A 27,896-nucleotide genomic window follows, 5' to 3' on the forward strand; every position below is an offset into this window, starting at 1 on the left:
TACCTTGGTCAAAGGTGTTTGTTCTCTTTCTTCAAAAGGCTCCCACTTTAGTGCATAGGCCCTTACAAGGGATCCATAGAGCTATTGATTGATTGCACCCTCTCAACCTATTACACTTGTTAAGAGTAATTAAGTGGACTTTCATATCTCTGTTAAGTTACTTGCCATGCATCTTACTCTTGCTCTAGGCATTAAAGATCTTTGTTTTGGCATCAGGGGCTTTCAAGGTCCCCTGGACTGCAGTCTGCATTAGCAGGACAAATACAGATTAATAGTTATCTCTCTTGCACCAAAGGATTGTCACCCTTGGGTACTAGGATAATTTCTTGTGGGATTACCCTGCTGCCTCCAAAGTATTCCCAATCTGTTCCCCTTAGCTTTTGACATTTTTCAATGGATGTTATGAAATATTGCATTGGTCCCTTTGTGATGATTGATGAAAACATTGTTGGCTTTTTGGCCCAAACCTTTCTATAGGGATATGTCAATGATAATTTCATTCATGATCTTCAAATTTGATCTTTGTCAGCTTTCTACTTCACAGATAGGTCCTTTCCTTACTTGGCTATTCATACTTGTTCTAAGATGTTTTGTTTCGGTGCTCAATCACTTCACCTTTTCACTTTTTGCTTTATCTTATAGCATTTAGTTGATTTCCCTAAGGTAGGTACCTTTCTGTTATAGTTGATTGTTTGAGTCCCATTGATCTAATTGCATCATTTGTGGATGTTAATATAATTTCTTCCTTGTGTTCTCGTATGACATGCAATGTTTTTGAATCTTTAAAACCTCTCACCAGCACATGGAATGCCTTTTCTTCCCCGATTTAGGAATTATCCATCTTCTTCAGTGGTCAAATTTAAACCTCAGTTCAATCGATCTGGAAGAATTTGATTGATAGACTCATTTCCACATGAATACTTCTCAGTTTTGATATGGACTAAATTTGTCTAGCAAACAGGACATAATTCAAAGTGATACTCAAAGTACAATTCACAGTCATGGTATGGTTTTATAGTTTAATGAAATATAAATTATGGGATCCCAACAAACTATAAAATGGGATTATACATTTTTGTAATCAGAACACATTCTCCACTTGATTTGTTCCTTCTCTTATTAATGCAGCAGATCTGATGTCACAATGAAGTTGTTGGATTCATGAAAGAGTGTTATGGTTTTCATCTGTAATTTGGCTTTATTTGATCAGAATTTTCTTTGTTTGTAATTTTATAGCATTTAGTGTTATCACCATCTTCATTTTTCTTAACTTAAATTGTATATTACAGTCAAAACCATGGTGAAGCATCTTTTTTTTGTCATTTGAGCATTCATGTGCATCTTCATTGATCATTCTATGTTGCCTTTCCGGGAAAAACGATTTCATATAGTCTTCTCTAAATTTTCATCTTTTTCCATCCATGGATGATTAGTTGTAGTGATTTGAAAATATGTCTTTTGAACATAATTTTATGAATTATTTGTATGAAGTTGATAAGTGCTCTATTCTCTTTGCTAGGATGATTCTCCTGGGATCATGCAAAATGATATCAAGAAGCTCAAGAGAACTAGGAATGAAGAGGAAGCTGGTGAGGGTGAAGACACTGATAATAAGAAAACTGCTAATAATGCATTGCACATCAAACATGAAGGTGCAAGAGCAGCTATTAGATTGACTGCTCAACAGGATACCATTGTAAATTGGATGGGACAGGAGGAGATACAAACTCCAGATTCTGATAAATTCCAAGATGGTGCTTCTGAGGAGGAATATGATGAAAGTGATGATTCAGATGTCGATTCTGATAATGCATATGATGCTGATGAAGTAGATGAGTATGAACATACAAAAATTAAGGATAGTGCAAGAAATATTATAGGCAGGCAAAAAGAGGATGAGGGAACAGAGATTCGAGGATTAGAGATTGTGTCTAATGTTCTAGATGATGGGAAGAGTTCAGGTGTGAAGATAAAGGAGGAGCAAGATGAAGCTCATCTTCTAGCTATCACTGATTGTCATATGAAAGATGTGGGAGATGAGACAAAAGTCAAAAGAATGAAGAAGAAGAAAGATAGGAAGAAAAAAAGTTGTGAAAAGTCTTTTTATGGTGAAAAATATCCCTATTATGAAATGGGCCCCTCAAAATCTCCAGGGGTTATTCTTTCGTATAAGAAGCCACCAAAAACAGCCTTTTGTCCCAGAGAAGTTAGAAGGATTATGGAATCAGGAGTTCTTGCACTTAAAAATGCACAATCACATACAATGCGTAAAATTATAGTGTTTGCTTCACTGGGAATAAGACATGGATGTGAAGATATGTATGAACTGGATTTCAATCATTTTACCATTCTCAGGGAAGGGGAGGCCTACGTGTCTCCAAAAGATCCTGGGGTATGTGATCCTTATTATATCTGTGCTACATTGTTTTTGCTTGTAAAGTACCTTTTGCTTTCCATTAGAGGACTGTTCATTCTAGTGATTACTCGTCAATAACACATATACTTTGTTCATTATTTCGCAAAATATATTTGGCATTTTCATTTGCTGAAAGAGTGTATTTCCATTCCATTTGACTCTTCACTCACAGTAGTTCAACATTTAGGAAAAGATGTGTTTAAATTTGATACCAGCTTGCACTCCAAATATATCAAGATGCATTGTTGTCACCACTTTTTTTCTGCTTATTGTAAAAAATGGATGCACGGAAAGGGTTTGTAGGTACAGATTTCAATTTTCATTGAATTCAATCATATGTAACTTAGAAGAGTCAAACCTTGACATGATCCTAACATTAACTCTCATCATATACACCAACATTCACTTATTGGGTGCTTATCATGAAGATAAATGTTGTGATTCATCACATGTGGACTTACTGAAAAAATTGTCAACTCCTTAAAACAAGCTTCTTGACAAGATCATCAATTTATGTAAAAAGCAGCAGCATACTGAGTTTTTTTTTTTGTTGCCCAGAAAATCAATAACAGAGAAAAATTAAAATTTCTTGCACAAGTGGTTGAGTCTTTCCCTTCTTATCTAGGTTCTTGAAGTGGTCAATTGGTGAATTCATTTAGGAGAGCAATCTCTTTGAGAGGATGGAGTTCCAACACATAGAGATTATATACATTCAATGCTGATTTGAATATGAAAGTTGGTCAATGAGTAGATGGTGAAAAGGTATACTCTCTGAACTGGGCCAACTCTCTGTCTGTTGGCTGAGCTCCCACAGTTGTGTTGCTCCAAACCTACCAAGGGACTTATGTGGACCCGTCCAGTGTTCTATCACAAAATTTTCATGTCCAAATGAGGTATATTTTCCAGCTACTGGAGATATCTTCCAAGCCTTCTACACTACTCTGATAGGCCTTACTGTTCTCTGCAAAATGGTCCTGGTTTAGACAAAGAGTATTCCGCAGATACTATACCTTTTTTTTTCTCAGGCCTTGCCCCCATGGTCAGAAAGAAATAATCTTCTCTTAAAACTACAGATAAAGTTGTCATATTGCATAAACAAAATCCATTAGGTAGTTAAGTGATCTCATCTTCTATGTTTTTATCTACTTTTATGTTCATTGGATCCCATTAATTATATAGAATATTCATAATGTCTATTGTCATGCGGATCTTCTTTAACTATAGAGATTGGAAATAGTTTTCAATCTTTTTGATTATGTCGGCAAATTTGTCCAGCATTGATGAGGGTTAACATTAACTGAAAGATAGGTTGCGAATAACTGAACCAATTTTTCCATGCACAAAAAATGCTATTTTCCACTTTTCAATGGAAGGTGTTAATAAAATTATTTATCCATCATATAGTCATCTTTGACCAGGCTATTAATAGTCAAAGCTGATGAAACTGAATCCTAGCAGTAAACTTTCCCGCTTTCTTTTTTCCAGTGATCTTCAACAAATTTTATGGTCAATGTCCTAAAGTTTCGTTGCAGTGAATCTATATAAAGTAGCTTTAACCATGGGTAACATCTAGCTTTTTAGTAAATAGGAGAGTATTATAGACAAAATATACCATATGAAATCTGTACGTCATTTTTCCTACCCTGTTAATCTAGAATTAAACACTCTTATTTTTTCTATCTTTTTGAACCTTTTGTTTACACACTTTCTCTCTTTTAGTTTCTTTGAACATTCTAAATTACCCTAGGGTTCCCTTTTTAGGAGATATGTATGCACTTGCTATGCTGATTTTCATTTTATTGTTTTCCATGGTCCCTTGAAGACAGTCAGAATCAGAAGATGTCTTGGTTGGTTCCCTTTTTTGGAGATATGTATGCACTTGCTATGCTTATTTTCATTTTATTGTTTTCCATGGCCCCTTGAAGACAGTCAGAATCAGAAGATGTCTTGGTTGGGGTCTTAAGTTCATGATGCCTTTAAGAAACATCTGTATTTGACAGTGATTTGATGAGGGTGTGGAGAGGTCATTCTCCACAGTATATTTCTAAAATTTCTTTCTTTGTTTTGTCTAATTCTTTTCTAGTGCATTAATATTTTTTTGTTCTGTTTAGGTAGCCTGGAATGGCATGATGGAAGGTATGTAACACTGGTATTTGACCTCACTACATTTTGCAAGTTCTTCTGCACCATGGAAAGCAATTAAATAAACCAAGTCTGGATATGTAAAGCCTCAACATGTGCTCTTTACGAACCATATGATGAAAGTCATGTAGAATAAATCAAAACTTCATCCAAAATATTGAGATAATCAAATAAATAGTGAAATATATCCTAGATTATGAATTAAGTTCTCCAAATCCTTTCTTACATGAGTTTGAAGAAAATAATGGTGTATTAAAACAAGCATGGCTTAATTTAGCTATTATTGTTTACAAGTTTGTGCAATTAGTGAAGTACACAGAATCCAGTTAATAGTGTTACATCACTGTGAACCAGCCCTTGAGTAGTATACCATTAATGAAACTATTGATATCTAAGTTTATACTCACACTATAGAACTTGCACTCACATAGATATCAAGCATTGGAAGCCTGTGAGTGTGAGATGCGACTCATAGTATAACCTTCAGGATTAAAAGGTCAGCTCCTTTTGTGATTTTCAATAAGCACTTTCTATTTACTTTTCTAAATGAAGATAGAGAAAATGCTGAAAGAAAATACTAAATTAAATTCTATTTACTTTTATATATGAGTAGATAGAATGGCAGCAATTAGAGTAGATAGCAATTAGAATAGATAAAATATTTAGTAGCTCTTTACAATCTTTACAATAGCATTTGAAGTGAATTTCGCTCCAGAAGAGGAGCACTTGAAGTAGCTTGAAAATGCACTTTTGAGTTGAATCTTATCACTTTATGCCTTAGTTTATGCCTCTACACACCAAAAGTCTTCAAAACTCACCTTGAATATGATTTCACCTTTATCTTGAGGCAATAGGAGTGAGATCCCCTCTAAGAGAGGGGCACTTGAAATTGCCTATGTATCTGACCCAATTGATGTTTCCTTGTATTGCTTGATCAAATTGAGATATCACACAATGATGACAGGTATTTTAAGTGACTTGGAGAGCTTGGTAAGGATCTCGCTCTTAATGAGGAACAGTAGAAGCGAAATTCGCTCCTACTAGGGAGCAATTGAAAATTTTATATACTTAGTCACATTTTGCTCTTGAAGATCATCTCTTGTTGGGATGCATATAAGTCACTCGGATGATGAAAGAAACATTTGCCTTGCTGATTAGGTTTAGACTTTTTAAGGATTCCTCCCTCAAACCTCTTCCTCTGTATGCTCAATTTGATTTCTCCTCTTCATTATCTTGCTATTGTAGAATTTGAGCAGTTGAGTCGACTATCACCCCCTCGTCTCATAACACTTCATTTCACACCTCACACAAGGCTATCCACCTGACTCTTGGCCTCTTACCCACCTATACCTCTTCAATGCAAAGGCTAATAGCTAAGGATTCTAACACTACCCTAGAAAGCAAAAAAAAGTGGGGGTCCCCATTTGCAATGGGGCGATGTGTGAATACCTCACAACAAATTGCATCTTCAATATTCTTGCATGTTCCTTGTTGTGCATACGAAATTGAAAATCGTAGTGGCTAGAATTCATGTATGATAATTGTTAGTTTCTTGTAGGAGGGGCAAGATATGATAGTGAATGCTACAAAAATGCATGCACATGAAGTTTAAATAACTATTGTTGATCATATTGTTGTTTAAACATGTTTTTTGTTGCACCAAAAGATTGGCTTGTTAACACCCGATACAAATGCCAACGATAAACGGATCCATGGTAGGTAGTTAGTCCATGTCCCAAATCCGAAGGGGGATGTTGGCGATTAGTCCAACAATCCCCCCCTCAGCATCACCCAAGGGGATTCGAACCCGTGACTTGGCTCCGATACCATTTGTTGGAACATGTTTGGCGTTGCGCCAAAAGATCGACTTGTTAACACCAAATACAAATGCTAGAGATAAACAAATCCATGGGAGGTGTTGTTGTGACCTTTTCACACATCACCCCATTGCAAACGAGGACCCCCTCTTTCTTGCTTTCCGCGTTGGTTAGTTTAGGGTTTTGGTAGCATAGTAGGCAATTTTGAGTTTCCTGTGCCCGAGTCTCGGATTTTTGATCATGCCTATTGTCGTTTAGGGTTTTTTGAAGTTATAGGATCAAGCACGTAAAGTTGAAATTTTAAATGATCCTAATTTTGTTGTAGACCTTTTGAGCGTTAACGTGTTTTTGGATGTCCTCGTCGGTGATTTTTGAGTGCTAAGGTGTTTCAGGACCTTTTGGAGTTGTTTTCTCGCTCCTAGGAAGTTATTCAAGTTGATTTTGCACTTTATCCCGATAGGTTTCCTTCTGTTTCGCTCAAATTTTTCGTGAATCTGCCTAAGTCCAGATAAGTTTTATTGAGTTTTGAGCTTTCCTAGTGATTATGAGTGGAAAAATCATCATTTTCAGGACGAAAATCCATATTCTAAGGGTTAAAAGGTCAAAATTCCACACTAGAGGTGCTTTTCTCCTCATATTCCTGACTACCCATGATTTTCCCCACTCAAAATCCAGAGTGGACATGGATTTCCCTTGGAATCCGAACATGCCCTGTTTTTCCCCCATTCAGAATCCATGCTAGGATCGATTTTCCAGCAGATTACTGAGAATTTGACTAAGTGTTGGGATTTTTCTTGACTACCTTTGTTTTTCCACTAGGAGTGTGGATAAGGTTACAAATGACTTTTATGACGATTCCTGACATGGATCGATTTTCCACTAGGACTTTTGTGACAAGATTTTGTGGATTTTTATGCGGATAATCATTCTAGACCCTAGGCGAATTTCCACTGGAGATATTTTGATGATTTTTGTGTCTAGATGATTGTTCAGACAGTGGTCGATTTTCCCCCAGGAGGATTCTTTTGTGCTAAGTAATGAAGTTTAAGTTGGAATTTTCATTCCAGACCCAAATCGATTTTCCCCTGGACCCCAATTGTGCAAAGTTGATGAAGATTTTGATAGGGATTTTTATCCCTACTTGGGGCGATTTTCCCCCAAAGGGGATATTTAATGATTTTTTAATGATTTTGTTGGGATTTTTATCCCAATTAAATTCGATTTTCCCTTGTTGGTCATTTTTTATCTAAATTTTAAAATCTTTCAATAAAGTGACCCCAAATTTAATTGTTTTTATTAAGTGCAAACGATTATTTAAAAATAAAAAAACAATTAATAAATGATTTGCAATGAGCATTTAATGATTTTACCTTCTAGAAGCAAATCAGTTTTTTGCCAGGCAAGTATAAGTACAAGTTTTTTATCCCACATTGCTTGTGTGGTGAAAGTTAAAGGTGAAAACAAGTTTAAAAGGAGGAGGCCAGCATTATTATATTATTATATTTGCCAAGTGTGTGCTTGCTAAATCGATTTTTCCTCCAGTTGGCGAATTTTGGTGAAGTGTCAAGTTGACACATTGGGTTGAAGATTGTTTTGTTGCTCATTTTTCCTCATTTCCAGCCCAAGGCGATTTTTATTGGCTGCCATTGGAGTGTGTTGAAGCTTCATTTTTCAGACTTTGGCATCATTTTTGGAGGTGGCATCATTTTTGGAGGAAGGCGATTTTGTTTTGGAGAGGTTTTACCTCCATTTTTGGTGATTTCATCCTCAGGTGGTGGCGCCATTGTTGGGAGTTGCTGGTAATTGTTTTCAGACCTGATATATCCACCATTGCTGAAGATTTTCTACCTCCACTATTGGCTGGCAATTCGATTTTCAGACTTCACACTTTGTTCCCAATTGATTTCCACCTAAGGCGATTTTTCCTAGAGGCTGATTGGAGGCATTTTCAGTCAATATTCGGAGCTTTTCTGAGTTGTTGCAGGTCTGAAACTTCTTTGTAAGGCAGCTGTCCTCAGCAATTCTTCATTTCCAGCCACTTGTCATTTTTGGCGATCTTGTTTTGAAGGCATTTTTTATCATTTTCAAGGATTTTTACTACTTTGCAAGGTGCTGGTAAGTCTGAAACAATTCATTTTCAGACTTGTCCTCAAAATATTGTTTTCACCATTGAAGTCGATTTTCATCAAGTTTGTGCACATTTGGGTGATTGCAACATGTTTTTAGAGATTGATTTGTGAAGTTGCAGTTTGTCTTCAGATTTGCTGGCAGCCATTGTTGACTTCGGAAGGTGTCTTCAGACATAATTTTGTGTGAAAACATAACCTTTCACACCTTTCCTTAGTCATTGTTTGATCCGGTATACTCCTTTGCACTCTAATTTGAATATAATTTCTTAGTATAAGGAGGTGTTTTCAGACTTTGGTCTGAAAATAATTGATTTTAATGAATTTCATGAGGGTTTTATACCCAACCTTGTCACATTTTGCATTCTATTGAGTGTGGATTATTTTCTTGATTTCCATACCCAAATTTGTCTAAATCATTAGGAAATCAAAATTTCTGTTAGGAATATTTTTCAAAGTTCTAACTTCTAGCTTCGTACAAATACGATGTCGAAGTTAGGACTCAAAGAAAGGAGAGAACAACAAAAGATAGTTGAGATTGGATTCTATCCAGAATCCAAGATGTCATCCAGATGGAAGGAGGTTACATACACGGACATGCATTTCTTGAACATGAGCTAGATGCGACAGCGCATGTTTGAAATTGGGAGCCAGATTCTTTCCCCAGCTTATGTGAACATTATGAAGAGTGGCATTTATCAGGCCGCTGGATTTTTGCAATCCATACAATACAGTGAGCTTATCCTGGAATGTGCACAATGTTAAGATCTTCGCTCCCGAATGATCAAGACTCCTAAGGGTTCCATCATTGCCTACCTTGCTGAGGATGTGATCGATGAGGTGTTTGGAATTCCACGTGGGACGGACATGAAAGATATAACTAAGGATGAATATGAAGATCAATATAAGAAGAAGATGGATGCATGCAAAACCGTAGTGAACAAGAAGTGGATGATTGAGCCTAGGACTCATCATTCCAAGGCTCCCAAGACGCTCATGTGCACAGACTTCAAAGATGAATATAGTGATTTAGTATTCCTGCTTAACCGAGTGATGGGGATGCCACAAGGTGCAATATATGATAGATGAATATTCTATTTCATCTAGGATTGTCTAAAAGGAACATTGATAAATTGGTCTAGAATCATAAGTGACAATCTGGATTTTCAGCTGAGGAATGTGGAGCGATCGAGGTCATTCGCTATGACTTCCTATTTGGTGTACCTGCTTGCACGATTTGTTACATACAAGGGATTGATATGTAGAGGTGAAGTCGGGAATGGACAAGGACAATTCAGGAGTTATAAGTGCTATCCACAGTTGAACATGTATCGAATTGAAGATTAAAAGAGAGTGAATGATGTATTCACAATGTACATAACGAGAATGTTGCAAGGTGGAGTCCATAGGAGGTTGTCTAAGGAGGCAACGAAGTTGATAGAGAAATATGGATCGTGGTATATACAGTTTTCCACTTTCACATACCTTAGGATTCATGGATTTCAATCCGAACCCTACAGGCTTCCTAGGTATCCTTCTGACAGAGTGATCTTGTTGGAAGTGGTGAGACAACTTCTGGAGTTTGATTCCATCCTGAAGGAAAAGCACAGAACGGGCATGTCATTTCCTATTTCAGTTGGGAAGACATTGGAGGTTTGCCAATCCACTTTAGTAGCTAGCACAACAAGTGAGGAACTTGCATTCTATCGATTTGCAACATACAAGAGAAGAGAAAGGTTTGATCTAGATAAGAAAGTTGGAAGGATCAGGGGAGAAAAGTTCATCCATAAGGTAGACATAGAATATTTTTGGGCCAACCTGATGGACGAGCAGGCAGTAAAGAGAAGAATGTGGTCTAGAATGTCAGTGGATTTCATGAGGAAGTGTGTACTTTTCTTCATTCCTGACCAAGTGTTAGATGACAGGGATCATACGCATCCACAATATGAAAATAAAATGAAGAAGGCGATTCTATTGCCTAATTGGTTAGAACCAGAAGAAATAGATTGAATGTATTGATGAGAGAGGTCTTGAGTTTCTCCCGAGCATGGGTGGATATTCAGATGAACATATTAGTTAATATGGGTGTTACCTTCACTTATGAAAAGATGAAACCGGAGGAATCCTCTTCCAAAGATGATCAGAGGACTATCAGTGATATCAGGATTCATGCGGATGAGGAGAGTCAAGCTCCCAAGAGAAGGAAGAACACACTAGAAGAAGTCAAGGCTAGAGGGAAGAAGATTGAGGAGGTTAAGAAGAAGAAGAAGCAAAAGACTATCATTCCTTCGCCACCCCTCAGTGTCTCATCAATCAAGGAAGTTAAAGTGCCAGAACAAAACAAGGGGAATAAGCAATGTTCCAACATAGTGATACTACTAGAGAATATTCAGGATTCACATGCCACAACGACATCTGCTCCACCTAATGAGGATGATGATCAGCCGGGATCCCCTACTGTCCTTTTGGAGGTTAGTTTGGGAAAGAATGTATATGATTTGACTAGGGATAGTCCTGATGATGATGACGATGTTATCTTAGCATTGAGAGGGTTTGATTGAGAGATGTGTCTCGATGATGGTATGGAGATGGCCGCTATTCCCAATTGGTTGATGAAGAGTATGGAGAAAAGTAAGAAGATGATAGAGGCACAACCTATTGATGATATTGATGACTACTTAGCTAGGAGCAGTAAGGATAAAGAACCTAAGAGAGCTGAGATTTTGTCACACATAGCTAGAGATGAGACAAGAATGCGGATTTTGTAGGTGACTGTTCCTATTGGAGGTGTGACGGCGGACATTGCTACTCCCATGGATTTCTAGATTACTTCAGTTGCCCTTGGCTGTACTACAAGAGAGTAGGAATTTCAGGAGGTTGGTGATAACCTCAAGGCAATTAGTGCGAGATTGGATAGAGAGATAGAGAAAAGAGAGAAGTACGAAGAAGAGAATATTAGACTTAGAGAATACATTGCAAGGATAAGGCATGAGAATCCCACCCTTATTTCCCCTATTGCAATTGATCATGGACTACATTCACATTATGAGGCAGCAAGAGATACACTCTCAGAGGTGGAGAAATGGATTGAAAATACAAAGAGACAAGCGAATGATTTCCTTACTCAGTTTGTCCAAACATTTGATAGGACAAAAGAGCTCATATTCAGAATACAGTATTTGGAGGGAGTTTGGGAAGAATTCCAACCTATTCAAGAGAAGACTATTCCACGCCTCAGAGCTTTGAAGAAGATTTTTAAGTCCACATTGGCCAGGGAGAATGTTGTGCACAATGGAGATAGATATGATTTCCATGGTTGTTATTGTTCATTAGGCATGAAGAAATCAAGTTATGAGAGTGCACAACTGAGTTGTGCAGAGATGGAAGGATCGATTCATGATATTCAATTGAAGATCCTTGTCTCAATTGAGGAGTTGTTGGGGGTTGATGTCAATGAAGCTAGTGGTTTACACTTAGCAGAATTAAGAGACCAAATCAAATTCATGTATTTCAATCAGTTGGACTCTTTGAAGAAGAGTTAGATAGATGATTTGGTCTCTTTGTTGATTCATGTTCATAACTCGCAGAAGCTCATGCTAGATTGGGAGAACACTTTGGATGCTTGCTCGGATGTGTTGGATGCGATTGATTTACAACAGGATACCTTACCCAACATTTTCATGGAGGAGTTAGATTCTATATTGGCTAGATTCTTGGAGTATACTAGGAGAGAGAGAGATGCAGGGAGAAATATTATAGAAGATTCCCTATTTGATGACTAGGTATCTTTCTATTGGGCCATATGTTGGTGGCTCCATTTTTTATGTAAACCCTAATTAGGGCAACTATAGGGTTTCGTTGGCATGATCTTGGCCCTTGATTGAGTTTTAATTTTGGCCATCCATTTTGTATAAGACTATATATACCTCATTGCCTCTCATTTGTAAGAGATTTTTTGTAGAATTGTTGGTATATGTTGCAGCTTTTTGAATATAAATCATTGTTCGACTTGATGGTGATTTTGTTTTTCAAGTGTTGTTTTGCATTCAAGGTTCTCAATTCCTCCAAGTTAGATTAGAATTTGTTTTCATGTTTGTTAGATTGAATGAAAGAATTGTTGAGTATATTTGTGTGGAATCTATGAATCCATACCACTAGCCTCTTGTTGATTGTAAGTGCACCTTGCGTGGTCAACTAGAAATTTATGCAAACTTAACTTCGATTATTACATATTCATTGTTATGCATCAACTTGGATGGTCTCAATGCTTGATGGTAATAGTTTGAAGATCTGTGAAGTATACCCTAGATGATTGCACTAAGCTCGTGTCAAAATCTGTTCGATTTGATGGTGAGACCTTGCCTAGTTTGATTCCACTAAATTTGTTCATCATTTCCTACATTCCTAGGCTTAAAATAGATTTCCTGAACCCTATTCCCTTTTGCCATTTTTTAGTAAGTCTTAAGTCCAAAACTACATTGCCAAATCCTAAGTTATTAGCACACCCATTCCATATCATGATCAATGAAGTTAATTCGAACAATTGTGTAAGTCCCCAAGTGAAAACAACAATTCACATCGACCATTGAGTTACCTGCTCGTCAAGACCTGACTGCAGAAACCTTGGAATCATTTTAGTTGATCTTATCCTTAGCATTTGAGGTGATTTTGTTGAAGATATGTAGCTATGGTCGGATTCCTCTGACTGATCTAATCAAATGTCCAAGTGGCCTATCGGCCTTGGACATTTGTATTATTTATTATCCCTATCCTACACTTAACTGCAGATCAGTATTCTGATTATCGATGACAATATTACATTATGATTATTATTGATTTGCATTATAATCATAATGTAATATCATGATCGATTATTATTGCTGTGTATTATTATTGATTTTCATTATGATCATTTGATTAACTATCGGTTCATATACATATTACCGATTACATATATAATTGGTCATTAGTTATACCAATTGTTATTGCTTATCAAAGATAATCGTAGACTCACATAGAGTCACGATTCTATGTGAAACTATGTTGGTTTCATATAGAGTCATGAGCCTATGTGACCGTCGAACATATATATATTATCGCATATGTTCCATTTGGAAGGTTGCCAAGGTGGATCAATAATATCGTGGAGAACATTCTGAGCAATAACACTGTGAAAGGAACACTGTGTACTCAGCATTAAAGAATCTGATAATTTGAACTGTGTATAATTCGTCATTTTTTGCAGTCAGAAATATATTCAGAAATCAGTATTATAATAATCATTCTGCAAATTGAAATATACAGTTTTAAGGTACACATAAAAATTAAAATTACCAGCTTTTCTAAATCTGATACAAACTTAACAATTTTGTTCAAGAGAGGGTAAATTACTTTGGTATTTTATTCTGAATGTTATGTGCATAAAACACACATCAACAGGTGGTTAGTCCATGTCCTGAATCCGAAGGGGGACATTGGCGATTAGTCCAATAATTGCATCTGATGCTGTTAGAATATATGGTTTGCCTTCTGCAAGAAAGTCACTATGCTGACTTTAGTGGTGTGGCTTAGCTATTATTAGTATTTAGAATCTTGGACCAGTGTCACATCTTTAATTGTTGGTAATATCTCTCAAACTCTATATAAGGAGATGAACATCTTTGTAATAATCACTCTAATATCTCATAATGTAATAGTGTTATTATTCATATACATTAATGTCCTCATAGCTTATTTTGTAGTATGTTATCAAAGGAGGTGAATGCATGAGAAGTTGCTGAAAAATGCAAGTATGTAGAATAGTTACGGGTCATAGAAGGTTCTCCATAATTAAAGGCATGAAAGTATTTGTGCAATTTCTTTCTTAGTTGCAAGGTTGCTAGTCATCAATAGAGTGTTAGACGAGTTTGTCATTGATGTCACTCACAGCATTTCATGTGAAATGGATTGAACACACACGGTGATGACTTTTCTTTAACTGCAGATGTCGTATTGATGCAAGAACCTATGGTTTTCAGAACAATGTTATTATCGATGCAAACAATTAAGAAAATTAACAATGCACAGTAACAATAAAATTAATTCTTACCCTCGATCTGCTTTGCTCTGTTTTGATGATTAGTTTGTATCAAAACATGGAGATGAATGCACTTTCACAGATATACATCTGTTTCCAACATATTGTTTATATTTGAAGAGTATCGGGTCATACTCCATTGAAAATTGTTTGAGAAACTGGTGCAATTATATTTATTATCGGTGCCTTGGGGTGGTTATTAGTTATGGATGCTTGAAACTAATTCATAACTATACAACCAGTAGAAAACATTATTTATATCAGTCTGAGTGAAGAACATTAAAAAGAGACTGAGTGGTGTTAAAACACGAGAGAAGCAAAAGAGATTATTACAAAGAAAGTCACTCCTGCTTATAAAGACTATGGCAGTCTGATGATAGCAGTAGATGCGAGATGTTTCCAATAAAATTGAAGTCTATGGTGAATCTGTATATCAGTTAGTGAGCCCATGATATAGAAGACACTGTGAGTGTGTTTGAAAGATGACTTCAATGCCGTAAGTCAGAAGACTGTACAGAAGTTGGTGCAAAGGGGGATAAACACATTTTTGAGACTACAGTATATAAGCCACAAGTACTGTGAGTATAAATCTTATTGTGACAGATTAAAAGGAACAATGCAATCTGTGATTCAGATCATTTAAATTGAGAACAAGTTCTGTATTGAGAAAACAATGACATAATTTTTCTAATGAGTTCATTTTGAGATGATATGAACAGATCATCAAAAGAATGCTGATGGTACTGAGACAATATAAACATATTTGCAGATTATTACTTTAGTATTTAAAACAGAACAGCATATTTGAAGAACAATAACATTGTAATGCCCCCACTTTGGAATAGAATTTAAGGGTAAATAATAATAATAATAAAAATATAAAAGAATATAATTAAATATAATTAAATTTTAATTAAGTTAATCAATGGTCATAAGACATGAAATGAAAAGCTGCGACTCCCTCAAACATGAGAAATAAAAGGGAGAAGAGAACCTCATTTGAGGGGGATAATTTGGGGGAATTGGAGGTGCAGATCTGATTTAAATAAAAGTGCAGATCTGATTGTGGAAAGTTTTGTCCCTTTCAAAAGGGCAGAAATAATTAAGAGTTGCACTCTTTCAAAGGGTACTAATGATGAAAGGGTGTGTCTCTTGCCAAAGGGCATACATGATGAAGAGGTGTGACCCCTCCCTCTCATTGAGAGATATAAAGGAAAGGGATCAAAGCATCCAATGAGAACACCATCGATCGGATCAGATCAGAACTGATATAGCGAGTTTACGGATATGGAAAATCTGAATCAAAGTTTGGAGGCTGTTCATATCCACATAATAATACTTGGGAAAAAAGTGTCTTTTTGGTATGGACTTTCTGTGCAATACTTTTACCGTATACATATATATACATAACTGGCTTTACATAACAGCATTTGTGAATCTTTGTAATGTCCCCTTCTCATTAGTTCGTAGATATTCACGAGATTGGCCTATCACTTGACCCTTGTAGGCCAAGGAGATTGATTAGGGGGTCGACTTGTAGTGATTTACAGCTTCACATTTTGTGTCTACTTGATTTTATGGCGAAATAAGGAGATTACACGTATTGTGAGAGGTGTGCACTTTTAATTGTAATTTAATAATATTTTAAAAAGTGCTATTAAATTAATTAATGTGTAATAAATTAATAAAGTGTAACAATAGGATAAGAGAAGAATCTTCTAGAAGAAATTGTTGTCATTTTATGACACCCTTGGTCCATCAGTGAGAACCAATCAGAGATATGTCCCATGACCAGCGCTGCCCCAGTTGATCAAGGAGAGAAGAATCATGAAGTGTGAAGTGCTGCCTTGTTCGGAGGAAGTTCCTCCCTTGGCCTTTTCTTATTCCCCAGAACTCCGGAACCCCGAGGTTCCGAAGTTCTTTTCACTTTGCCTTCTCTTGTTCTCCTTCTCCGGAACTCCAGAACCGTGAGGTTCCAAAGTTCTTTCTCTTTCCCTTCTCTTGCTTTTTTCTCTCCGGAACTCTGGGGTTCCGAAGTTCCCTCCTAGCCTTTCTTCCTTCTTTTCTTCGGAACTCTGGAACCCCGAGGTTCCGAAGTTCCTTCCCCCTTTGCCTTCTCTCTCTAGTTCCTTCGGAACTGCAGAACCCCGAGGTTCCGAAGTTCCTTTTCTTCTCTTCTCTATCTCGGAACTCCGAAACCCCGAGGTTTTGAAGTTCCTTGCTCCTTCCCTTGTTTTTCTCACTTTGGGAGTCCGAGCTTCCTTCCGACTGGTGACACTTCCGAATGGCGCGATCGACACTCAAGGATTTTAATGCTCCGATAGTTTTGGTGACTTGTGCACTTTCTTTTGTGGAGCCACAAGGGTGCATTAAATGTTTTGGGTAGGATTTCCATCAAGGGAGGTACGGGGCCATGCTTGGTGACTTATGTCATGACTGACTTTGGAAGGTTAGTCAATCCACCTTCCTCAGAATTGCCTTTAGAGGTATGGATAGGTTGCTTGCATGTACAAGCCAAGTGCATGCACTTCCCTGCACTTCCAGATTGACATGCAGGGGGCCATGATCACCATTGTAACCCTTTTTTCTATATAAAGGCCGTTAAGCCTCATTGTATAACTAAAGGGCTCTCTCCCTACTGGCTTGAGCTATTCTAGGCTCTCCCACTTCTCTTGTATTTATCTTGCATTTATGCAACTGTAAGTTTGGCCATTGGCCTTATAATTAATTGAAAATCACCATTCTTGACTTCTTTCAACCTATGTATGCTGTGTATGTTTTCTTTCCTTCATTATAGGTGTATGTCTTGTGGCTTTTCTCTCTCTATATGCTGTGTTAACTTGTTTTCTGAGTGTGACTTGTGGGAATCCATCTCCCCTTTGGACACTTAGCGAATTCTAACCTCCGTACATGCATTGGAGTCACTCATGCAATTGAATTTTGTGCATCTCCCGAGTGTTTTAGTTAATTCTGTGTCATCTCAGTGGGAAGAGGAACAATCTCTTCTTGGTGCATCACCTCCTTCTATTTCCAACATTCTCTCTTCCCTTTACCTCTGCAAGTTGTTTAGGTAGGCTTAGGATTTAGTTTTAAAGTGTTGAGTTGGTTCAACACCTGCACCTAATTGAAGAAAGAATCCGGCCTTCTCCGGAGATTCAACCCTTGCGCAAGGTCTCACACTTCGGGGTTGTTTCCATGTTTCACAAGGTCGCTGAGTTGATAGCTTAGCAAGGGTGCAAGCTTTTGTGATAAAAGGAACCACATGATTGGATGTGAAAAGAATAAATAGAGGAGGTTGGTTCATTGTTCATCATTAATTGTTTGGATATCTCTTCTTGTGTAGACTTGTGGAGCCAAGGATTTCTGCAGACAATCATTTGGGAACGAAAACTCCCTGTGATTAGCATAACTAAGGAGGTGAGAGATCTTCCGAGGGGTTGGAGTTGAGAGTGGGAGACAAATCAGTCTTCCATAGTGTGCTTATTGAGCTTGTTGTATTTTCCATGGTGGATGGAGTTTATGGTATTTTCAGATTGACATATTGAATGCCCATTGTGTATTGATTTTTGACTGAAATAGGAAGGCAATCTCATTGAAGAATATTTAGAAGTGAATTTGTGAGCTGCTGACTGTATTACAGGTCTGAAACCCAAAATCATATTCCACCTCCAAACCCACGATTTGGGTCATATTTCATCATTCAAGCATCAAATCTTCCTAATAAGGCCAGCGATAATTTTGGAGGAGATAGGTGATCCTTTTTGAGAGATTTTGAAGGTGTATTTGTGGAAGAATCAGTGCCAAATCAGTCTGAAACAAATTTGTAGCAGTCAGCCTTCACCCTTGATTTTGGTACATAATTCCCTATATAGGCATCGAACCTCAATAAGAAGGGTAGTGCTGCATTGGTGAGGTTAAGGCGATCTTTTGGGAGAAAGATTGAAGCTAGCAGCAGGCTGTAATCAATATCAGTCCACTCCACTACAGCAAAGGGGGCGATTTCTGAAGACAAAGGTTTGAACAGCTGATTGGAGGCTTCTTAGTCAACGATATTGCTTGCTTCTTCAAGGCGCTATACTCCAGTTTCATTTGACATTGATAATTCATTGTAATCTCAGTTTGTATGCATGAGTCCATACCTGTTGTTTGTCTTCACAAAATCTGATAGTGGTCATTGATAATAGTTAATGTGTTCTGGTCCAATTTGGCCGTAGAGTTTGATCATAGTGCTGTCAATGTAATGTCCTATTTGATCATCATTTGAAATAAGAAAGGAAGGAGTGATGGTTGCATCTCATACATGATTTTCCGAGGTTGTATGTCAACTGTTTTTTATAATCTCAGCTAGCTGTAAGTTCATGATTGTGGGCCTAATCTGATATAATACATCATAAGACAGTTGTATATGCATTCTTAGCAACCATTCAATCAATAGTAGTCATTAATAGTTGTTAAATCATGAGAAATATGTGTTGGATGACCTCCATATCAAACTGAAAATTTCTGAGACACTCTATCAGCATAACACGCAAACACAAAACCACATAACGCACAGATTCAAAAGTCAGATTATCAGTAAATATTCCTTGTATTTCAGTCAATACATTATAGGGGATATTTCAATCTCTGAGATAGATAATAATCAACATTCTGTATATTTGTTTATATAAGTCTGGCTTTTGGCATAATTCTGAATATTCTGAGAAGAGATTGACAGTAGAGGGAGAACGGTTCAGACACCCTCATGATTTGATAGTGTTAGTTTTAGATCAGACTGTAGCAAATTAGATAACAATAACAGATAGACAAATCAATGCACACAAAGAACACCAAACTACCCTGGGAAAACCTCCCTCTTGGAGGTGAAAAACCCAGCAACTAATCTCAGATCTTTATTATGCAGTAATCAGAGGTAATTACAATATGCTTCAACACTTGAAGCAATTAAAACCAGTAAGATATGCACAAAAGAACAGCATACACAATGATGCACTTATCTCTAAGAATAGAGTGGTTGCTGTCACAAGTAGGTTCGCTGACTCAGAGATGAAGTTCGCAGCCTTAGAATTAAGATTGCTGTCACCAATGATAATTCACAGTCTTCAAATGATGTTCACTGACCACAAGAAGGTGTTCGCTGTCTTCAAATGGAGATCGCTGACCTTCCAATGATGATCGCTGACAGAAAGAACAGTTTCTGCACCTAGGGTAAGGTTTGCTGTCCTTCAAATGGTGTTCGCTGTCCTTTTAATGGTGTTCGCTATGCTCCCAATGATGATCACTGACTTAGGAGATAATTCACTGCTCTCTGAAGTAATTCGCTGAATAGCAGATAGGAATGTAATTGTTGTGTGTTTGAACAATGAATGTTGACTTGTATATATAGGTGACATATCCTTTGATTCATCAAATCGGCTTACATAAGGAACATATAATTTACAATTTAATTCTTTAACTTTGGTGCCAAGACTGAATTGATTCCACACGCTACACAAGACCCTAATATGGGTCAACATCAACACGTTACAACCTTTATAGGTTATATTATGATTAAGATAGGACATGACTAATCCAAATGTGCTAGGTGTGCTAGGTCGGCCCTAGAAGGGCTCCGACCTAGCTACATACATCAACAGATAGAGGGAGAACGATTTAGACACCCTCTCTAGCATATGAGGGAGAACGGTTCAGGCACCCTCTCTGGCATATGAGGGAGAACGGTTGATAAAGACACCCTCACAAGTATGGTTTGATAGAGGGAGAATAGTTTAGACACCCTCACAAAGTGGGGCTTGGTTAAGAGAGAACAGTTATTAAGGCACCCTATCAAGTCATCCATCCTAGCTTGCTATGATTGGGATTCTGTTGATGTGTTTTTTATGCACATGCGAACACAGAATAAAATACCAAGGTATCTTATCCTCTCTTGAACAAAGTTATCCGAATGCTGAAGATTTGCCTAAGGATCAATCGAAATAACTCCAAGGTTCTTATATGTAGGGTCTCTACGTGTGGATAAGCTCTGTTGGTGTGATGTGATTTTGCTGGATTCACAAGGGGACTTACATTCAATTGCCTTAATGCTTCGATATGCTGGAACTTGAGTCCTAACTACTCTCTGGGAGATAAAGAAAAGTAAAAGATTGAGGGTTCAGGAAGTCTACTCTAAGACCTAGAATGCAAGAAGATAGATGAATGACTAGGTGGAGTCCTACTGGGCTAGGTCTCACGATCAAACCGAACAATTCGACACCAACTCAGTGCAATCTTCTAAGGAACGTTTTGGGTATGTTCAAATCATTACCATTAGACATTGATTGCCATTCAAGTTAATGCATGATCAATAGATGCATAACAATTTGAAGTTAAGCTCATACAATGCCAGTTGACCATGTAGGGCGCACTTACAATCAGCAAGAGGCTAGTGGTATGGACTAGGCGGATTCCACATGAGTGCACTCAACAATTTTCTCCATTCAATCTAATTATCTATCATTTAATATGAAGATTCAACAAGAAACCATGCATATTGCAAGAAAACAACACATTTCACCATAACTTCAATGAAAATAGAGTTCATTTACAACCAAGGCAACAATTTCTTGCCTTCTCTTCCTACTCTACTCTAATTGCTATTCTATTCACTATTGACCATTAGCTATTCTAACATCTATTAACTAACTATTAACCTTTACAAATGAAGAGCCAAAGCTTTATATAGAGAGCTCTTTACAATTCAATGGCTCAGATTGATTTATAATGAATGGCTAGGATTTTAGGATGAAAACCCTAATTAGGGTTTGTTACAATAAAACCTTTTAGCCAATGAAAAAATTACATTCAATGCAGGAGAACCAATAGGAAACAAGGGTAGGTACATCGGAGTTTGTGCCTTTGTGCATAAGCGTGATTCACTGAATTTGAACATGCTGATGTGGACCTATTTGACTGGAGGAATAGTGACTAGGATGCCACCTTGTCTAGCATTTGCTTGGTCAAGGAATGTCGTATCTCTTTTGATACTCAATGTGGTGATAATGAAAATCTAACTTTGATTAACTCTTCTGGAACTATCTGCTTCTTCAACGTACCCTTGCACTGACCTTGGTTGATCCTCTTTCGTCCTTATACTTGATGAATGATGTACCTCTCCTTGACTCTTTTGTGCTTGATGAGGCCTCTTCACAGTCAAGTCACTCCTCCTCTGGTAGCTCACTTCGCCTTGAAGTGTTTATAAGATCTTTCTTCTCTGCCATCTTGTGATTTCCCCATGTGATAGAATGAGGTCCTTGAGGATGGTTAGCTCCATTGCTTGCAACTGTTAAACACTTGAAGTCTTTAGCACTTTGAGTCTTCTTTTATGCGCTTAAGGGGTCCCTTGAGGATGATGAAGCTTCCTAATGACGTCCTCCTTGTCTTTGTCTGTTCTTCCTTCTAGCCCGACCTTCTTGATCTACAAAGAAAACAAAAGATGATTAAGAATACATGATATATATATATATTCATTCTAACATGGCATTTCTTACCTTAAATCATCAATAAGAAGATATTTGAATCAATTTCCCTTGAAGCTAGGAGGAAAAGATACACTTTTAGAAGAAATTTGCTCCTGCACCTTAAAGAGGGTCAGGAGCGAACTTGACATTTGTGTTCAAATTCATCAAGTTTACTCATTTCTACTAGCTCAAACCATGATTATAGGTCCTTAAGGCTTGGATGAGTTCAATCTTCCTTATGCAAAGTTCTGGAACCAAGGATTCTACCCAAATTGGAGGTGAGATGTAGATTTTGAAAGAATTCGCTCCTGTACCTTTGGAAGGGTCATGAGTGAATTTGATCCTCTAGGCTCAATTCATACTCCTTTTCACGTAGCCTTGTCTTAGACTTGACCTTTCAATCCCTCTCTCCTAAAGACATCATTTATTTGACCACCAAAAAGGCCTAAAAGAAGGATTTCACTTTGGACCTTGGGCAAGGTACAAGCCTCAAGAAAAATTCGCTCTGGACCCTTTGGAAGGGTCAGGAGCGAAATTGGCATTTTGCTCAATTTTCTTTTATAGAAATTCATTTCTCATCCTTTTCTCATAAAAAACAAGTCATTTGCCTTAAAAAATGCTTAGGAATAGGTTTCGCTCAAGGGCTTAGGCAAGGTACAAGACCTAGGAATTTCGCTTTGGACCCTTTGGAAGGGTCAGGAGCGAATTTTGCATTTCTGCACAAATTCTTCACACTTTGTGACCACAACTCACTCAAATGCATGTCTAAGGATGCCTCTAAGTTCAATCAACCTCAATCAAGGCTAGGCTTGATGTAAATTGGGAGCAAAAGGAGGTTTCAAGAGAATTAGCTCTGGACCCTTTGGAAGGGTTAGGAGCGAAATAGCTATTTGCACTCAAACTCTCATCATTTCCTTCAACTTTGCTCTTAGACTTAGCTTTTGGGTCCTTCCTCCATCTCAATCAAGTCTATTTGCCCTCAAAGCGATGTGCACTCAATGCTTTTGGTGAGAAATTAGGCCTTTCTAAGGATTTCGCTTTTGACCCTTTGGAAGGGTCAGGAGCGAATTTGGGGATATAGCTTGGATCTCACTCAAACACTCTATCTTCATCTTTATCCAAGTTGCCTTGGCCTAAGATCATGCTAAGAAGTCACCTTAAGGAGGCACCTCTGCTCAAAAGTTGAGGTTAAACATCAAGTTTTAGAAATTCGCTTGTGTACCCTAGAGAGGTACATGACCTAATGAAATTCACTCCTGACCCTTTGGAAGGGTCAGAGCGAATTTGGCAATTTTCACTCAAATTCCTCATCCAATATTGTTGCAACTCATTCCAAGGGCATGTATCGACCAATCTTCATTCAATCAAGGCGTAGGAGTAAGGTTTATGGTCGAAAGTTAGGACCAAGGGAGGGTATTAGGAGAATTCGCTGGAGCGAAATTCTTCTTTAAGCTCAAATTTTAAACTTCTCCATGATCCAAGTGCATGCAATTCGCTTTCACGACACTTTTCAAGGAATCAATTCATTAATCCTCTCTCACTCACGCCGTGGGAACAAAGACTTTGACCCAAACAAGGAGCAAATAGGTGCTTTAGGAAAATTCGCTCATGTACCTTTGGAAGGGTCAGGAGCGAATTTGATGTTTTTACTCAAATTCTCAATGCTTTACGATTCAAAACTTGTTTCAACTCATCCACAAGGCCTTAGCATTCCTTTCCTCTCTCACTCATGCAAGGTTTGTGATCTAAACTCAGCCATAAAAGAGAATTATAAGGAATTCGCTCCTATTTACTTGGAAGGGTCAGGAGCGAATTTGACTTTAGGGCTCAAATTGCTAACCTTTTGTCACTCAATCTTGTTTCATCTCTTTCAAAAGGCAATGGAATTTGACACTCGCTCATCAAAAGATAAGTGTCTTACAAGAAATCAACCTTCTAATAAATCTTTATACCATGAATATGAACAACAAAAAACTTATCTCCCTCTATCTCACCAAGAAAAGAAGGAATGCCTAAGAAAAGGATTATGCTTCAAATGCAAGGAAAAAGGGCAGCATGGACACATTTGTAATCAGGAAAAATTAAAAGGACAACATGAGGACTTAAAAGGGAAAGGTTTGTGTTTTAAATGCAAGGCAGGATGGAAACCAGGACACGTGGAAAGAAAAGCCAAGTACCTAATATGGAGGCAATGACTGACGAAGAAACAAAGGGGAATTCCAAACAAGAAAGCCAAGCATTATAAAGGAGATCTTAAGAGCCTGCAGTCAAAAGAAGAAGGGATGTGGAAATGGAGCTTCATAGAAGAACCAATACCATAATCTCATAAACAAGATTTCCCAAAATTAAAACTGTGATATGACAATTTGAAGTCTTCTCATAAGAAGCAACATCTTCATTAGATTGTAGGGTAAAAGATGAAACAATAAATCATTCTAATCAATAAGAAGGAATCTAGAATATGTGTATGCTTCATATATGCTCCGTGTTTTCATACATTCAAATGTATGCTCCATATTTTAGTAATCTAGAATATGTGAATAACCAGAAATAATCTAAGAGGATGTGAATTTATCTAGAGAACGTTACATTTCAGGTCTTAAATGTGTGTCATGCTTCTAATACTCATTTAATTACATAAGAAGCTAATTTTGCTTGAGGACAAGCAAATTTGGGAAGCGTGGACTGTCATGTCCCCACTCTTAACCCAATAATTAGATTAAAATGTCTGCCCAATAATTAACATTATAATTATTAAATGATCTGATTTATGCCAATTTATATTAATTAAATAATTATGCCTTAAAATGGTTTCATTACTAATCGATTTAACTATGTATGTTGAGGAAACAGTTTAGAAGATAACAATTTGTTTATGAAAAGACATGACTCCATAAACCACCACGTCTCTCACAAAGAGTCATAGTCTTTGACCATCTTAAATAAGGACAAATTCTTCTTTGCAAGGGGATCATTGGACTTTTCTTTCTTCCAGACAGAAGATCAGAGGTGTATGCTCAGAAAGTGTTCGGATTTGCCCTTGGAGAAGCGGTCATTCATGATTGGGTCTTCCAGAAGTTTTCAGATTAATACAAATCAAAGAGTCATTCATCAGTAGATCCAAGAATTCACTGCTTAAAGCCTGCTCACAGCACCAAGGAAATAATATTATCAACCGTTTGGGTCAGACTGGTATGAGCGTACAAGTATTTTTATTGTTCATCTTTATACTTTCCTATGGATAATATCAGATAGGATTTGACAATTTAATAATGCCTTTCTATAACTAACTGTGCATATGACGATTAAGCAAATTGTATGATGGTCTGTAACACCTTTCAATCTCACCAACCAATTATGGACGGAGAATACAAGGAAGCAAGAGCACTAGGCCCCAGCCGCTACGCCAACCCCGAGTGCGGGCCAAGAGGCCAAGATGACGAGGTCCTTGGTGCTCTTGGGCTTGTTGGAGAGGGATAGACTCGAGGCGCCTTGTGTGATTCTCCTTGAGCTCCATAATAGGGATAGTTGTAGGGAGAGAAAGGGTTGTTGAATCCTTCATATAAATTGTGCAATATATAAAGAATGTTGAATATATGATCTATCATAGCATAATAGAAATGTTGGCTAACCTGTTGTGCAGGTTCAGACCAAGCTTAGTTGACAGTAGTGTCCCTCTATTGTATTTACCATGCACTAAAATTGTGATTCTAGGCCAGAATATAAGAGGGTCCCATTAGGGGACATTACATCCTAGAAATGCATTTGGAGGATCTTCAACATGGCAACAAAGTGTGTTGGCATTAGCTTCAAGAAGTACCTTGGCACATTTTACTTAAAGACAACCCATAGACAAAGTGCATGGCTGTCCAACCATTTGAGTCTGCTCCATCTTCATTGTGCTAGTCATTTAGGAAAACTCCAATGAAAATTTCCATTTCTGAAAATTATTAAAAAACTGAATTTTTTCAAACCTTAGTATCTTCTTGCCAAAATTTTGAGTAACTTTAGGATGTTGATCTGCTTAAAAGTATCACATAGAACTCCACTGCAATTTACAAGCCTTTAACAATATGCAATTCCTTCTAATAGATTCCCACAAGCTATCAAGCTTAAAAAATTATAATAGAAGAAATACTCACAACTTTCAACACCATGAATCTTTCACATGCAATTACATGCAATTACATGCAACTCACATACATGCACATGCAAGTTATTTTGCAAGAAAAGTTCTACATGATTCTTTGAAAAAAATCTACTCACCCAAAAAAGCCAACCTGTGATTAAACTTGAAACCTTCACGAGTTTTTCCACAAGATTTAACTTTGTTCCACGTGACTCCCTGCTTTGATACCAAATTGCAAAAGTTAATAGACTGCTCTGTTACTATATTGCAAAAAACAATAGAATACAATGTTTTAATATTCTATTAATTAATAGAATACAATTACAGTGAGGTTCATCTCCTTTTATAGAGATTGGAGAATGAAACCATCCAAATGGATAAACATTCCATGAATCACTTAATACTAAAAAGAGAACTTAAAAGAAAAGAAAGAAGACTTGCCAGTAAGGTGACTTTATTACAACTATAAGACTTATCTTTAAATAATTTAATATTATTCTAATATTTTTGCATTGTGTAGAGAAGGTGGGTCAAATGGCTTCAGTCAACCTCTAAGTGATTCAATCAATCACTCAATAAAAAAGAATAGTAAGTCTTCTTTCAGATTGCAGAGACATCAAGAACCATAACTAAAAGCCTTTGAGAATCTGACACATAATTATCAATGGATCCATACTATTTCAGCAGTGCAAGCTCCTTTAAATGCAACTTTGGATCCCTCTTATGTAACCTGTTAATGAGCCTCTGATTGAAATCTGCATTTGAGTCTATAAGGCTATGCCTTTGTATCACCATCCCTCTGCACCACCATTTACATGCATACCCTTCCAGATGAAGTGTGGCATATTGGCATCATTTTCAAACATGGGATTTGATGAGAAGTATGTATCAAGTGTCTGGATCCATACGCGTGTTGTTCATTTACTGGAGGCATCAAAAGTAGCTATGGACAATCCCATCCTTCGCTACGAATCCTGATTAGGTGTTGTTCTTTTTCTCACAGGTATGTTTCTTAGTTTACGTTGGCAAAAACCAGTCAAAGACATAACATTGTGGAACTCAGCTCATACTTGTGGAAGTAGTCCAGATAACTTTCTTTATCTTTTTGCTGTCCTGCATTACCTTTTGGAATTTCTTCTTTGCTTGGGAATGTGGGCATCAAGGGTCTAGCTATTGATTCTATAACTATCCTGGTATTTTAGTTTGATCTGTTATTCTTGGAGATACTTGCTTCCCCATTATTGTTATTATTGTTCTAATTAGCCTTGGGCATGATCATGTTTTGCAACATTTGTGTCAAAAGATTTGCCAATTGTTGTTGTCCTCTAGCAAGATTATTAAGTATTTGCTTTGTGTTATTACCTTCATTTCCTCTTTCTCTATCAGCCATGGGTACTCCTACTTATTCCTCAATCGAAAAGTCTGGAAAAGGAAACTCTTCTTCTGGGTATTTCAGAAAATTAAATTGCCCTCTTCCCAAATTCCTTTGATAGTGCTTGTTAGCTCTTTCCCTTGTCTGCATATCAGTTATCTGTTTGCATGAAGTTATCCAATCCCCAACAAAATTTTAGGAAAATCAACTGTGATACCACTGGAAAGTGTCCAGCTAATTTTTTGTTTTTGTTTTTGACAATTGTTTGACAAAATTACAGTTGAGGTAGAAATGCATATACAAATTTCATTTAAAAAATCAA

The 27,896-nt window shown here is 37.2% G+C and overlaps 1 protein-coding gene across 2 annotated transcripts in view; it reads left to right on the forward strand.

Annotated features, from left to right (window-relative positions):
* Window positions 1-27,896, forward strand: part of LOC131076582 (uncharacterized) — a 136,323-nt gene that overhangs the window by 62,824 nt on the left and 45,603 nt on the right. For both annotated transcript variants that reach the window (XM_058013838.2, XM_058013837.2), the window contains exon 2: window positions 1,520-2,392. In XM_058013838.2, the coding sequence (XP_057869821.2) occupies window positions 1,520-2,392 (873 nt within the window). The remainder of the gene's footprint in view (window positions 1-1,519; window positions 2,393-27,896) is intronic.

This window comes from Cryptomeria japonica, chromosome 10 (assembly GCF_030272615.1).
Source record: "Cryptomeria japonica chromosome 10, Sugi_1.0, whole genome shotgun sequence".
NCBI lineage: Eukaryota > Viridiplantae > Streptophyta > Pinopsida > Cupressales > Cupressaceae > Cryptomeria > Cryptomeria japonica.